This window comes from Mustela putorius, unplaced genomic scaffold (genome assembly GCF_011764305.1).
Source record: "Mustela putorius furo isolate JIRA1106 unplaced genomic scaffold, ASM1176430v1.1 tig00003962_pilon_pilon_pilon, whole genome shotgun sequence".
NCBI classification, from domain to species: domain Eukaryota; kingdom Metazoa; phylum Chordata; class Mammalia; order Carnivora; family Mustelidae; genus Mustela; species Mustela putorius.
The window spans coordinates 683,577-698,885 of record NW_025422106.1 but is presented as its reverse complement, the minus strand read 5'-3'; the positions used below and the strand labels follow the sequence as shown (position 1 = coordinate 698,885).

General features: G+C 50.5%; 1 protein-coding gene across 1 annotated transcript; it reads left to right on the top strand.

Annotated features, from left to right (window-relative positions):
- The first annotated feature begins 1,700 nt into the window (after nucleotides 1–1,700).
- PSMD3 (proteasome 26S subunit, non-ATPase 3) lies at nucleotides 1,701–14,887 on the top strand. Its single transcript, XM_004764625.3, has 12 exons — nucleotides 1,701–2,111; nucleotides 4,749–4,939; nucleotides 6,298–6,435; nucleotides 8,356–8,492; nucleotides 9,200–9,390; nucleotides 9,558–9,661; nucleotides 12,142–12,256; nucleotides 12,361–12,480; nucleotides 12,609–12,712; nucleotides 12,972–13,127; nucleotides 14,154–14,204; nucleotides 14,429–14,887. Exons 1-12 carry the CDS (start codon nucleotides 1,886–1,888, stop codon nucleotides 14,504–14,506), a joined length of 1,611 nt encoding a protein of 536 aa, XP_004764682.1. The 5' UTR covers nucleotides 1,701–1,885; the 3' UTR covers nucleotides 14,507–14,887.
- The last annotated feature ends 422 nt before the right edge of the window (nucleotides 14,888–15,309 follow it).

Here is a 15,309-nt window from a genome sequence, read left to right as displayed (position 1 = left end):
AAGAGGCTTTAATGAGTTTATTCCAGTGATGATTCAAAAGTCCTGTTATCTATCCCATAGCCCAAGGGGACAGAGAGACAGTTAGGGAGGAATTGGTCAAGGCATGTTCCCTAAAGCCAGAAAAATGCTTTTCTTTCAGCAAGCAGTTGCTCAGTGCAAGGATCTATTTGCTGTAATAATATGACAAGGAGGAGATGAAGAATACCCTCTCTCTTTTTTTTTTAAAGATTTATTTTAAAAATAGATTTATTATTTATTTGACAGACAGAGAGATCACAAGTAGGCAGAGAGGCAGGCAGAGAGAAAGGGAGAAGCAGGCTCCAGGAAGAGCAGAGAGCCTGATGCGGGGCTCCATCCAGGACCCTGAGACCATGACCTGAGCTAGAGGCAGAGGCTTAACCCAGGCACCCCAGAATACCTCTTTCTATATGAACATAAAGAATATGGTCAAAGGGGGTGCCTGGGTGGTTCAGTGGTTAAGCCTCTGTCTTTGACTCAGGTCATGATCTCAGGGTCCTAGGATCAAGCCCCGCATAGGCCTCTCTACGCTCAGCAGTAAGCCTGCTCCCCACCCTCCCCACCTACTTGTGATCTCTCTCTCTATGTCGAATAAATAAATAACTTAAAAAAAAAAAAGAATACGGTCAAAGCGTGTTCTCTGCCCTCTCTGACCTTACAGCAGAGCTATATCGTCTTGTAGGGTCTGACCTAGTTTAAAACTTTGGACTTCCATCTACAGAAGGGAGAAAAGTTCAAAGATAGGGAGGGTTTGGAACCGGGATCTTCCTCCTGCAGAATCATTGGAAGATTCCTTTGAAAAATAAGTGGACAGGATTTCCGGTTCCATTTCCCTCCCCTGGGGATTCTTAGATTCTCTTCAGGTACACTGTGACTGTGCTCCCCGTTTCACTACAGTGTCGGTTTGGGTGCAAACAGGCGCCCCGACGCACTCCCTGAAGCCTCTGCAAATAGAGGCTTCCAGCCGCTGACCTCCCGCCTCACAATAAACGGCAGAGCGGAGCCTCCAGCTGACTACATTCTGGAGCTGTTTTTAATAACCCCGCGCCCGAGCGTGCTAGCTCTGGGCCGTACACAGAGTGGACCGGTATACTTCATACTGCGGTGACTGTACACAAACGCACTCTCCCCCCCACCCGCACTCCCAGGCTGCGGGGGGTTTAGGTCTTATTTTCAGCACTTGCTCAACTCTTAACAAGGAACTCTGAATCCCAATGATTTCTCCTACTCCCCCGTTCAGTGCTCACAATCCCTCTTTCGCAGCTTCTTCCCTCGCGCCGGATGCACTGGGCGGCCGTTGAGTACGAGCCTCGAGAATCTCGACCAAGACCCCAAACGCGGGGTGGGGGGTAGGGGGAAAAGCAGGTGCAGATGGAGCTAGAGGCGGCCAGAAACCGCCCGGCGACTCATGACGTCATCACGCCCCGCGCTGCGATAGGCCCTACCCACTCCACGCTGGTGAGGGTGCTCTTAGGACTCCGATGTAACCCACGTTGGAGCCTGAGGGGACATCTCGTGGACGCGCCCGGAAATGCACTCTAGAGAAACAAACAATAATCCTGAACCGCTCCAAATGCCGGGCGGACCCATACAAGCTCCTCCCTGTTCCTTCCTCGAAGATCCGCCTCCATCCTCCACCTCGGCTGTTGATTTCTTTTCCTTTTGTGGACTCGGTCTTCGGCCTGCCAGGCCTGGCGTCTCCCAGAAGGCCCAGCGTCGGGAAGGGGTTTGCAGCTGCTCCGTCATCGTGCGGCCCGTCGCGAGCCCGCGCTCGTGTGCAGGCCCAGCTCGGTTCTTGGTCTCTGGTACGAGGATTCACGCGAGGCCCTGGTCTCGGTCCCCGGAGTAGGCCGCGACCCCAGGCGCCATGAAACAGGAGGGCTCGGCGCGGCGCCGCGGCGCAGACAAAGCGAAGCCGCCGCCGGGCGGAGGGGAACAAGAACCACCGCCGCCCCCGACCCCCCAGGATGTGGAGATGAAAGAGGAGGTGGCGGCGGGTGGTGGGTCATCGGGGGAGCCTGACAGCAAAGCGGCGGGGACGGCGGCAGCGGCTGAGCACTCCCAGCGAGAGTTGGACACCGTCACCTTGGAGGGTACGAGAGCCAGGGCCGGGGACGTGCCGTGGTCACGCATGATAGCGCCCCGTTGATGTAGCCTATCCTCGGGACCCCAGGGCAGCTTCCACCGCCCCCAATTCCTTAGGATCACTCTCAGTGCCCGTCCCCAACCACCCTGACATTCCTGACCCCAGGCCCAATAATGATCCTTCTCTCCAGGCTCTGGACTCCTTTCTTAACACACCTCCTCCCGCCTTACCCTGGTTGCATTTAGAAGTAAGTCTCACTGGGCCTGTGGACTCTCTCTCTCTTCTAAGTCCTCTCCAGTCTACTCTGTTTACATCCACCGAACTGATTCTAACGCCCCCAGTATGGGATTGGTCCTTCTAGAAAGCAGTGTTTGTATTTATGTGTGCAAAGGGGGTCAGGGTGACGCAGAATACTGGCCCTGAATTTTTAAGATTGTACAAAAGTTTTCTGTTGTCTTAGCTACCTCTGGCAAACTCCTCTAAGAGAAGCCTCCGTACTCCGTATCTTGCTTCCTTGTTTCTGTAATTAAGGTACCCTAAGGATCCCATTGCTCTTTCTCTCCCTCCAGGCCCTTATTTTTGTTCTTAAAGAGTTTAAGCACATTACAGACTTTTAAGTTTTTAGGTGTCATCTTTGTTTGAATTCCTAACACTCACGTTCGACCTAAGCTGTGTACCAATCCCCCCATTTCTTTTCTCCTAGGTGCATGTTCCCAGCTTCTTACAGCCCTCTTGTTCCTCCAAGTTCACATTTCACTTTCCTCAGAGCATCCTGTCCACATTTGGAGTGGGCAGAGTGAGAGCTTCCCACTGTGAATCTGGTGCTGTTTTCCCTCCTCTGGATCGAGTGGAACGAGACTCTTTATTGGGTTTTCTCTCTTAACTGCAGGAGAACCTTTCTCAAAAACATGGAGATAAGCAAAGTTATGCTCCTGGGTGGTGTTTTTGAGGATGTAATGTTGACTGCATCAGTCCCTACTCTAAAGTTGGGCCACAGGCTCAGTATCTAATCAAGACACTTTTACCCAAAATAATGATAGCCGGTGGCAAAGGTGCTACTGGATTCATACATATGTTTCTTATAAAGCACTTCATGTTGTTGTTGTAAAGTAGTTCGTGTTTCATTGCAGGAAGTCTCAAGTAGCAGGGAATAACATCAGCCATGATTGACATTTTTTTTCTACGAATTTTTGAGCTGTTCTGTAATTGAGATCAAGTTATATAGACAGTTTGGAGCAAGACATAACTAAATACAGCTGATTTTGTGTGCTTTCATCTAACATATCCATAAACATAGCATTCAACTTATTCCAGAAACGTTTATTGAATACCCGATATAGTGGCTAAGCATACAAGCTCTGATATTAGTTGCCTCATCTCTGTATATGAGAGTAATATTACCTACTTCATTGGGTTGATGTAAAGGTTAATATGCTTAGAACCTGTGTCCAGCACAAGGTGAACCTATAGTAAACTCTCTGTAGTGTTATCAGTTACCATTATTATGCCATGAAGCAGACCCAGGCAGTCTGTGCTAAACGTACAAAGGTAACTAAGAAACTACCAATTCAGTGCGTTCCCTTATTCTTGGACACTTGTTTCCAGTTTTTTAGCATTGTAAATAGCTTTGCAGCAGTCATCTTTGTACCCAAGTTTTTAATCTACCTTTATGATTATTTCTTTAGATTCTCAATATGCCTTAGTTGAGAGGGCATATGTTTTTAAAGCTTTGGATGGGTATTGTCCAGAGAAACTATACCGATTTACATTATACCAACAGAAATATCCTGTTCATCCTTGACTCTGTTATGATTTTTTTAAAGGATTATTTATTTTAGAGAGAGCACAAGTGCACAAGGTGGAAGGGCAGAGGGAAAGGCAGAAAGAATCTCAGGCAGACTCCACACTGAGCACAGAGCCCAGCACAGGGCTCCATCCCAGGACCCTGAGATCACAACCTGAGCTGGAACCAGGAGTCAGATGCTCAACCAGCTGCATCACCCAGACGCTCCTCTGTGTTACGATTTTTTAAGTATTACCAATTTGGTAGTTGAAAACATTTCTATTTGCAATTATTCAAATGCTAGTGAAATATATTTTCATATCGGTTAGCTGTCTGCGTTTTGCTTTGTCTGTTTATGTTCATTTTTACTTATCCTAATTTACGCAAAGCTCTTTGTAAAATAAGATTATGACTGTAGTCACATTTGTCACAAATATTTTTCTTTTGTTCACACAGTTACACAGAAGGATTTTTTGCAGAGTGGAATTGATCATTCATGGGGGTGGGGGGGTGGGGGATTTCTCCCACTGTTTATATTTAGAAAGTCTTTTCCTATTTAGAGAACTGATAAGTCTCCATGTGTTTGTCTTGTATGTGTTTCTCATGGTTGCTTCTCCTTTCTTACTCCTTCTGTCACCCTCTACCCTTTCCCCTGCCCCAGCTTTATTTTTCTTTGTCTCTTGGTTATGTCTTAAAATCACTGAATGGCATCTGTAAGTATTGCTTAACCATATCAGGCAAAAGAAATGACCAGCAACATCTTGCCCTTCTATAAGAGGCTCCCTAGAACTACTTGTCTAGAGTGGTGGGAGAATAGGAATAATTAGAAGTAACATTTTTCTCTTCTGTGGTCCTCCTCAGACATCAAGGAGCATGTGAAACAGCTGGAGAAGGCAGTTTCGGGCAAGGAGCCTCGATTCGTGCTGAGGGCCCTGCGGATGCTACCTTCCACATCGCGCCGCCTCAACCACTATGTTCTGTATAAGGCTGTGCATGGCTTCTTCACCTCAAATAATGCCACTCGAGACTTTTTACTACCCTTCCTGGAAGAGGTAAGTGAATCAGGTGTTTTAAGGTACAAGCTTAGCCTCAGACCACACCCCACCCCCACCTCTCAATGTAATTGTTTCCCATCCTAAACCCTGTCATATAATCTGCTGTAGCTGACTAGCAAAACAATGCAGCCCATTTTAATACCCATTTGTCCACTAATAAGGGAACCATCCTGCCCTGTAGTATCATTCTTCTGAGTCAGGGAAAAGAGCTGGGAATCAGGACCCTTCCAGCCAAATTCTGTTCCTGCTGCTCCCCAACACCAACACTTTCCTCCCATTGGGTGATGTTTCCATTGTCCTAGGAGAAGGTACCACCCCATCTCTGCCTCCAAAGCCTCACTGTGGACGTATAAGATGGTGGTTAAGAGCACAGATTCTGGAGGTAGAGTTGCATTTTCATCCCAGCTCTGTCATTTGGTACCTGTGGGACTTGGACAAGTGATCTAACCTCCTGATGCTTCATTTCTCCTTTGTTAAATGTGGCAAACGGATTTGGGGGATGCAGGGGAAGAAAGGAGTATGTGTAAAACTCTTTGAACTGTACCTAACACATAGTGAATACTGAAGTTCGTTTGGTGCTGGCAGTGGACTCTGTGTCAGGAGAGGCCTCTCCTTTTCCTTTCTGGCTGTAAAATCCCCCTTATGTCCAGGTCCTACCCCTTCTCACACCTCATTGTCCTTCAGCCATCTCCCTGTATGCTCATGGACTGTTCCGTAGAACAGACTCAAAAAATCCCTTGAGGTGGAATGATGATGAATTTGTTGTTTGGGAACAGACACCCTCTTCCGTCTTCACCTTGAAAAAAATTTTTAACCCATATATCTCTACATTTACCCCCAACATGTTTTGCTTTTTGAGCTTTTGTACATTATGCCAGTTTTGGTGACTAGCTCTGATAAGTACAATGTATATGTCAATTTCTCCCAAATTTCCTTTGTTTCCACCAAAAAAAATTGTATCTCATTATTCTTGACCTCCTCTCTAGAATTATATTACCTTATTAAACCCTCTCTGATAAAATTTGCAGAGGTTCCAGGTGTAATGGTTTAATCTCTACTTAGATTGTAGGCTCTTTGAGGGGTCCTACATCATCCTTTCTGTCACCATTATGGTTTTTGTTTTGTTTTGTTTTGTTTTTCCATTTTTTTCACTTTTCATTTCTCTTGCCAGCCTCCTTGATTTCCTTTGGAAGGAGACTGTGCCATCTTTATTTTTATATCCCCAGTACCTAGAAGAATTTTGCATATAATAGGTATTTAGTGAATATTTATTGAAATACATCCTGAGTATTAAATAAATTCTTAACTGGTTGATCTGACTGAGCTTTTCCACAGTAATTCCTATCTCCTCCTAGCCCATGGATACCGAAGCTGATTTACAGTTCCGTCCCCGAACAGGAAAAGCCGCGTCAACCCCCCTCCTGCCGGAAGTGGAAGCCTACCTGCAGCTCCTCGTGGTCATCTTCCTGATGAACAGCAAGCGCTACAAAGAGGTATCCAGGACCAGTGAGCCAGAAGAACAGGCCCCCAGCGGTCCATGGGGTTTGTGGGAAAAACCGTCTCTGGTGAAGAATTGGAGAGAGTCCCTGGGTTCTTCATCATCCCCCTCAACTCTTTCCCCCATGTGGGAATGTGCTGAACCCCACATCCAGGGAATCCCCCTTAGACCCTATTGAGACACCGTGAGAAGGGGCTGGCACCGCGCTTCTCTGTGGCATGGTACCAGTGCGGTGGATTCTGTTAGGAAAAGGAGATTTGGAGATAGAATCCTGAGTTCAAATCCTAGCTGTACCTTAGGCAAATCAGTTTCTCCTGGATTTGTGTCAAATGGGGAAAACAGTGCCCAACTCACGACATCACTGTTGATGTTAAGTAAAATACTAGCACAGTGATCCGCATAGAGTAAGCTTCCATGGTATTTCAGTAAGTGGCAGCTCTGATGACAGGACTGAAAAGCTCTGTGGGTACTGCACTGCCACTGGCTCCCCAGCTGGGGCCAAGTTCTTTGTCAGTCACAGCCACTGTCCAAAGAATATGCTCAAGAAATGACAGGTCCAGGGCGTCTGGGCGCCTTGGTCATTGAAGCATCCGACTTTTGATTTGGGCTCAGGTCATGATCTCAGAGTTGTGGGATCGAGCCCTGAGTTGGGCTCCACACTCAGCGGGGGTGTGCCTGAGATTCTTTCCCTCCCCTGCCCTTCCACCCCCACCCCCCGCTTCAGTGTGTACATGTGCCCACCCATGTGCTCGTTCTCTCCAGTAGGTCAGTCTTAAAAATGAAAGAAATGACAGTTTCCTCTGCTCCATTTCCTGTTTTATTTTTTCCTTGCCTTGCCACGAGTTGGTTTTTGTTTGTTTTGAGATATAATTCACCCCCTTTAAGGTATACAGTTAGGGAGCACCTGGCTGGCTTAGTCAGTAGAGCATCCACTCCTGATCTCTGGGTCATGAGTTTGAGCCCAACACTGGGTACAGAGATTACTTAAAATTAATTAATTAAATACATTCTTTAAAAATTAAGGGTACAGGGGTGCCTGGGTGGCTCAGTGGGTTGGGCCTCTGCCTTCAGCTCGGGTCGTGATCTCAGGGTCCTGGGATCGATCCCCGCATCGGGCTCTCTGCTCAGCGGGGAGCCTGCTTCCCCCTTTATCTCTGCCTAATTGTGATGTCTCTCTGTCAAATAAATAAAATCTTAAAAAAAAAATGAAGGGTACAGTTAAGTGGGTTTTGATGTGTTCACAAGGTTGCGCAATCATCATCACTGTCTAATTCCATAATAATTCATCACCCCAGAAAGAAACCCCGTCACAGTTAGTAATCACTCCCCATCCTCCCCTCACCCCAGCCTCTGGCAACGACTGTTCATCTGCATTATCTGATTCATGGATTTTCCTATTCTGGACATTTCCTATAAATAGAATTACATAACACATGGCCTTTTGTGTCTGACTTCTTTGACTTAGCATGATGTTTTCTAGATTTGTCCACGTTGTAGTGTATATCTATATTCCAGTTCTTTTTATGTATGAATAATACTCCATTGTAGGGATAGTTATGAATAGCGCTGCTGTGAACATGTGTGTACAAGCTTTTTTTTTTAAAAGACTTTATTTATTTGACAGATCACAAGTAGGCAGAGAGGCAGGCAGAGAGAGGGGGAAGCAGGCTCCCTGCTGAGCAGAGAGCCCAATGCAGAGCTCGATCCCAGGACTCTGAGATCATGACATGAGCTGAAGGCAGAGGCTTAACCCACTGAGCCATCCAGGCGTCCCTGTGTACAAGCTTTTATGTGAACATACATTTCCAGTTCTCCTGGATTGATGCCTGAGAGGAAAGTTGCTGGCTCATAGGGTAGCTCCCCGTTTAACTTTTTGAGGAGCTCCCACCTGATTCTCATTTGGCTGCCTCCACAGGCACAGAAGATCTCAGACGACCTGATGCAGAAGATCAGCACTCAGAACCGCCGGGCCCTGGACCTTGTGGCCGCGAAGTGTTACTACTATCACGCCCGGGTCTATGAGTTTCTGGACAAGCTGGATGTGGTGCGCAGGTACAGGGAGCCAGAGTCTGACCCCAAGGTTTAGAACTGTCCCTCAGGGTCTTCCCTACACTCCACCTCAAGGGAGGATTGATGGGTAGGTCAAGGGTAGAAGGACAGGCCGGAAAACATTTCACTCCTCAGCTTAAACCTGTTGGTGGCTCCCCATGTTCCTCAGGGAAGAGCTGAAGTCATGACAGCATGTGAGGCTTGGCGCCTGCTCACTACCTTCAAGTCTCTGCTTTTCCCTGCTCCCCTGATTGGCTGCCTGGCCATGCTGGCCAGGCAGGAAGGGTTCTTCCTTCCGCCTTTAGTGCTCTTCTCCCTCCTTCCTTCAGCCTGTGTTTAATCATTACCTTTTCAGAAAGGCCCTACCCTGATCAAGCTGTTTAAAATTGCAGCCCCATCCTCCTCACCTCCTGCGTTCCCCACTGCACTTACCCTGGTTTCTCCATAGTCCGGATCTCCTTCTGTCGTGCTACCTATGACGCCTACTTGTCAGGATCATTGTCTGTCTCGTCCATTGGAATGCACAGTTGCATCCTGTTTGTGCACCTGGGACAGTGTGTCACACCGTGGGCACTCGAGAGTTGAAGAGTCAGTGAATAACCGGAAAAGCAGTTTGTGTCACTTGTTTTGGAATTGAGAGAGTAGAGGGGTCACAGCTGTTCAAAGTCATTCTTCGAGACGTTTGACATGCTTTTCTCACCTTCGCGCAGCTTCTTGCACGCTCGGCTCCGGACAGCCACGCTCCGGCACGATGCGGACGGCCAGGCCACTCTGCTCAACCTGCTGCTGCGGAACTACCTGCACTACAGCTTGTACGACCAGGCCGAGAAATTGGTGTCCAAGTCCGTGTTCCCCGAGCAGGCCAACAACAATGAGTGGGCCAGGTACCTCTACTACACAGGTGAGCGAGGGGCGCGGCCCCCAGGCCAGAGGGGGTGTCTGGCTCCCTGGCACAGAGTGCTGGAAGATAGGGCGCGCTTGGTGCCCAAGGGGCCCGTTTGGCGCTCTGGCTTGTGAGGGGCTTTGGGTGATGCTGTTCTCCTGAGCCACTCTCTCCTCCGCATGCAGGCCGGATCAAAGCCATTCAGCTGGAGTACTCAGAGGCCCGGAGAACAATGACCAATGCCCTTCGCAAGGCCCCTCAGCACACAGCTGTCGGCTTCAAACAGACGGTGAGCAGCAGTTCTCCCTTTGCCACTTACTCAGCTGATAATGCCTTCGTTCTCCCTTGCGCGGGGACCCCGGGAAGGCCTCCTGAACCTTCATCATCCAGGAGTTGCATTGCATGTCCCTTTGTGCATAGCACTGGTCAGAGCGCACAAAGCAGACTCTGCCTGCACCTCCCGTGGTTTATACTCTGAAAATTCTCCGTGGTAGATGGTTCAGAATGTTCCCCTTTCCCTGGCAGTCCTTATAGCCATGCCAGGCCTGGGCCTGGGTTGTGTTGAGAAACCCTAGACTCTTTCCTGGTCCCTCGCATGCCTATTTGGGAGCGGTGTTTTCTGTGGCCAGGGAGCCTGGGAAATCTCCATCAGGCTGACAGATTTGGGTACATACAGATCTCGGCCACCTGAGAGCTCTCAGTCACCAAGTACTTTTTGAGTGCTGACCTTGGTACTAGGCACTGTGAGCTCGGTAAACAGCATTGGCTCAGCAAGGCTGGAGGGCCTGTGTAAAGTCGCAGAGTCTGGTAGCCGGAATTTGGACCCACCTTTCCAAACTACAGACCTCCGTTCCCACCTTAACATGATTGCCACCCCCTCATCCCCTTGAAAGAGAACCAGATGGAGATGTACAGTGATTAGGTCCATCTAGTCAAGATGTGGTTTGTTTCTGTTCAGAGGTTCGGAGAAAGACAGGTTTGGTTTTGGTGAAATAATTAAAGACATCTTAAAAATAGTTTAATCTGGTTTTTGATGATGGGTAGACTTTCACAGAAAGGAATGGCTTTTCAGACATTCACAGTACGTGTGCAGAATATTCAGAATATTAGATTGCTTACAACATGCAGTGTACCCTAAAGTCATAAAGATACAGGTAATCCGTATATAAACTGTGCCGTGCCCTGGGGAGAGGCATTCTGGGAGAGCGCAGACTGTACTGCCAGTGGCTGTGGGCCCCGTGGTGGAGGCAGGTGGCAGCGAGGAGCAGAGGGAGCTGGAGTGAGGTCTTTGGCCAGCAGACTGTGAGGGAGCCACCCCCCACCCCACCTTCCCTAAGTTGCCTCCATGTCTTTTGGATTTGTCTCCTCTCTGGCATTACCAGTGCCTTTGTTTGAGCCACTGGCACTTCTGGTCATCTTCCCCGCTTTATGAACCCAATTTCCACACGCCCGCCCAGCTGAACAGAGCTCCGGGCCCGTCTCTGCCTTGCCCAGGAAGCTTGCATTGCTCCCCACAACCAGCCCAAGAGAGTATCACAGGTCCTGGGAGGGAGGCAGGCAAGGCTTATGATGACACAGCCGCTGCCACCGATGCCGCCCACTGTACGGACAAGGAAGCCCAGGACTCGGTCACTCAGCCTTTCCGAGCTAGTGAGTGAAGACTAGCATTCTGTCTCTAAACTCCAAACTTGGTCTGGCATTCAAAACAGCACGTCCACAGACAGGCCCCACGTCCCTCATGATAGCCTTCCAAACTTCTTGAGACATGTGCTCACGCTGGTGAGTCTGTCCCCTCGACCAAAACATCCTTCTCTTTCTGCTTCACCTGAATCCTGACGGCGTGTGCGTGTTAACTTGTGCCTCTTTCCTGGGTCTCCCCGCACTCTAGGGAACGGGGTAGCATCGGAGGTGTGTGGGGGTGAGTGTCGGCATGGTCACCCACCACCCATCTTTCTTTCTTTTTTAAGATTGATTGATTGATTGATTAGAGAGCACAAGCACGGGGAGAGGGAGAAGCAGACTCCCTGCTGAGCAAGGAGTCCGATTTGGGGCTCAATCCCAGGACCCTGGGATCATGACCCAAACCGAAGGCAGACACTTAACCAACTGAGTCACTCAGGTGCCCCAACCCACCACCCATCATAATGGCTTACTTCTCTCTTGACTCTGGCTGTCACGTGGTTTAGCCCCCTGTCGTCCTGTTCGTCTTGCTTCGTAGGCAGCTCCTACATCACTGGCATCATCGCCTCCATTGTAATTTTCCTCGCTTGGTGCTAAGTCCACAGGAGGCACTATTCACAAATCCCTCACGGTTTTATGGAGAAGAAAGGGCCAGTTCTCCCCGGTAGTTCCGGAGTCCACATGGCCTATTGTCAAAGGTTCTGCCCAGGGGCCAAGTTCTCTACGCTCACCTCCTTTCCTCCAATAATAGTCCACATCCCTAATCAGCATCTTTGGCAGATTCCTTAGGCCTCTGGGCCCTGTCTCCTCCTTGTTTCAGAGCCACGGGACCTGCCCATCTGGCCTGAACTTCCAGAGCATTGCTGTGGCAGCGTGGTGTGCACGTGGAACTTAGAGCTCCGTGTGGTCACGGGGGCAGCTCTTCCCGGTCCCTGGCTCTGGGTGCAGGCACAGCTCTGCACGGGCCTCATCACGGAGCCGCTTTCCCCGTTTCACAGTGTGTCCGAGTGCACTGACGCCCTCTTTCTTTCCCTCCTCCCTCCTGCTGGGGCTCCCTGCCCACTATGTTCCCGTGTCACATACCACCAGGTGCACAAGCTTCTGATTGTGGTGGAGCTGCTGCTCGGGGAAATCCCGGACCGACTACAGTTCCGCCAGCCGTCCCTCAAGCGCTCACTCATGCCCTACTTCCTTCTGACTCAAGGTAAGGCTGGTCCCCCTCCCAGAGCTGGCCGGACCCCTGACGCCATGACCTCCTCTGTGGGTTTGCCTGTTTGCATCATCTGATTCACTCCTCTCCCCCTCCAGCTGTCAGGACCGGAAACCTAGCCAAGTTCAACCAGGTCCTTGACCAGTTTGGGGAGAAATTTCAAGCAGATGGGACCTATACCCTAATCATCCGACTGCGGCACAACGTCATTAAGACAGGTGTGGGTCAGCGTCTGGGAGGGCCACTGGGAGAGCAGGGCACAGATGAGGCTTCTGCGACGGGTGTCCATGGGTGGGTGAAGGGGCTGTGCCCACCCTGCCCACGCCATTGCTCCTCCCTCTCCCAGGTGTGCGCATGATCAGCCTCTCCTATTCCCGAATCTCCCTGGCCGACATCGCCCAGAAGCTGCAGCTGGATAGCCCAGAGGACGCGGAGTTCATTGTTGCCAAGGTGGGGCTGACTCGGGGACTGAAGCCGCCATGTTCCTGCTGCATTTCAGGCCACAGGAATGGGAGAAGATTGGTTAAGGAGGGGGTGGCGTGGTCTTTTCAGGGAGTGCTGGTCTTAGAGTGAAGCCTGACGGTTTTCAGAGAGAAATTGTACACAAGGGAGCAGGTGAGAGTATAAGGAGGAAAGGGACAGGACGGGATGTTCTCAGGTTTAGAAGATGGGCTTTCTGGTGACCTTGCATCCCTTGGGGGGCCTGCAGGCCATCCGGGATGGTGTCATTGAGGCCAGCATCAACCACGAGAAGGGCTACGTCCAGTCCAAGGAGATGATTGACATCTACTCTACCCGTGAGCCCCAGCTGGCCTTCCACCAGCGGATCTCCTTCTGCCTCGATATCCACAACATGTCTGTCAAGGTGAGAAGCCGGGGCTGCAGGGGTGGAGTTGGCAGTACCCAAGGAGTCCTCAGAGGAGAAGAGCCGAGTTTCAGCCCATCTCTGTAGAGTCGCTGAATGGCAGGGCAGGGGCCTGGTGGGAACAAAGGACTCGGCCTGTGGGCTTGTAAGACCCTTGACTGCCTCTAAGGGTCTGGCTGCCAGGGAGGAGCAGGTGGATTCAGAGTGAAGGCTTCCAGATTTACTTCCAGACTGGAGTCCTTCACCTTCTCTGAGCCTGTTTCTCCATCTGTAAGGCTGAGAGTGAAAGACCTGCCCGGCCTGCCTTGGGGCTGAGGTCATGAGATGCAGTCGCTGTCTCAGGGCACTTAGTGAAGCCTGAACTGTGGAGAAGGCGAGGCAGGTACCTCGTTCCACAAAAGGCTGTTAAGCCCTTATCCTGTGGCAGGCTCTGACCTAGGTACTGGTACTGTGTGTCAGATTTTTCCTGGTCTCTTCTTGCCTCAAGGAACTGGGGTTGTTGTTACCTTGCTTAAAATCAGGTAAATGCTGTGCTCAGGGAGACATGAGAGGCCCTTTGCAACCTGGTGCCCTCCCACTGGTGTTCCCTCCCCCTTTCCCCCAACTCTCTCTCCCTGATTTTCCTTCCTCCCCCTCCCTTGCCTCTCCTATCCCCCCCCCCAACCCCAGCTGGTCCCACTCTGCTCAGGCCAGGCCTTTTCACACATGGAAACCTCTGCCTGGAATGCTTTTCCTCCATTCCCACAGCAGTCTGTTCCTTTCCTCCTTTCCCTCCTCACTGCCAGTCCCCCTCCCTGCGCCTTCAGGGACATTAGTCACTGATTGTAAGACCCATTAGTCTTCTGATTCTCTCCTTTAGCAGTTACCACGTGATGTAGTAATTCACTAACATGCCTAGCTCCCCAGTAGGCTCAACTGGAGATTGAATAACCTTCCTCCTGTCGTGGTGTCTGGTACACAGAAGGAGCACAATAAATGTAAGTTAAGTGCATGCATCTGATTGCTTCTCTCTCTCCTGTGCTTCAGGCCATGAGGTTTCCTCCCAAATCATACAACAAGGACTTGGAGTCTGCAGAGGTAAGGTGCATTCTGCTTTAGATAGAACTGAAACATTCAGACTTTCTCCAGAGAGGGAAGAGGGAGGCAGTGTCTGGAAAGGCTTGGAGCAGCTCCAAAGCTTTGGCAGTCCCTGACCTTGGGGGGGATTGGGCTGGATGAAGCACTGTGTGAGAGAGCCCCACTGTGTGAGAGAGCCCCACTGGTCCCCAGCAGCCCAGCCCTCACCTTACCTCTTGCTCCAGGAACGGCGTGAGCGGGAACAGCAGGACTTGGAGTTCGCCAAAGAGATGGCAGAAGATGATGATGACAGCTTCCCTTGAGCTGGGGGGCTGGGGAGGGTTGGGGTGAGTGGGGACTGGCTCTTTATCTACCCCCCCCTTGGGGTACCCTGCCTGGGGAACTGGCCCCTTTCTGTACATGTCTCACAGACTCATATGTGCGGGGGGTGAGGGGTGCAGGGAGCCGGCCACCCCACCTCACCCCAGGACCCCTCCCCAGCCAGTGACATAGCACACGGTGGGCAGGAAGGTGGGCGGGCAGCCTCCCCAGGGCAGGGTCCTGGCCAGTGGTGTGGGCAGCAGAATGGGAGGGAATAGCCCTGTGCTCTCCCGGGAGTCAGGGACTGGAATTGGGGCATGTGCTGGGATGTATGTTTTTTGAAGCTTCAATTATGATTTTTAAACAATAAAAAGTTCTCCAAAGTTCTTTGTGCATCATTTAGTGACAGTACTTTGCTCTCACACTCTGCAGTGTTGACAGCCAGATTTTTCTATCTAGCCCAGTGTGACTGTGGATAAGGACAGGGTCAAAGGCAGGGGGAGCCAAGGGCAGGGGGAGCAGAGGAGCAGATGCTGATCTGACACCAGAAGGGCCTCTCTCCTCTCTAACTGGCTGGCCAATATTGGGCAAGTCACTAAACCTCAGTCTCCTTCCCCACATTTGTCCAATAAAGGATTAGACTCTTGAGCTGGATCTGAAGTTAGAAATCTAGACCTCGGGACGCCTGGGTGGCTCAGTTGGTTAAGCAGCTGCCTTCGGCTCAGGTCATGATCCCAGCGTCCTGGGATCGAGTCCCACATCGGGCTCCTTGCTCTGCAGGGAGCCTGCTTCTCCCTCTGACTCT

Excerpts from the sequence above, each read along its gene's own strand:
- PSMD3 (XM_004764625.3), top strand. The coding sequence starts at position 1,886 with ATGAAACAGGAGGGCTCGGCGCGGCGCCGCGGCGCAGACAAAGCGAAG. Across the intron at positions 12,257-12,360 it reads CTACTTCCTTCTGACTCAAG|CTGTCAGGACCGGAAACCTA; the intron begins GTAAGGCTGGTC and ends CTCCCCCTCCAG. Across the intron at positions 13,128-14,153 it reads TCCACAACATGTCTGTCAAG|GCCATGAGGTTTCCTCCCAA; the intron begins GTGAGAAGCCGG and ends CCTGTGCTTCAG.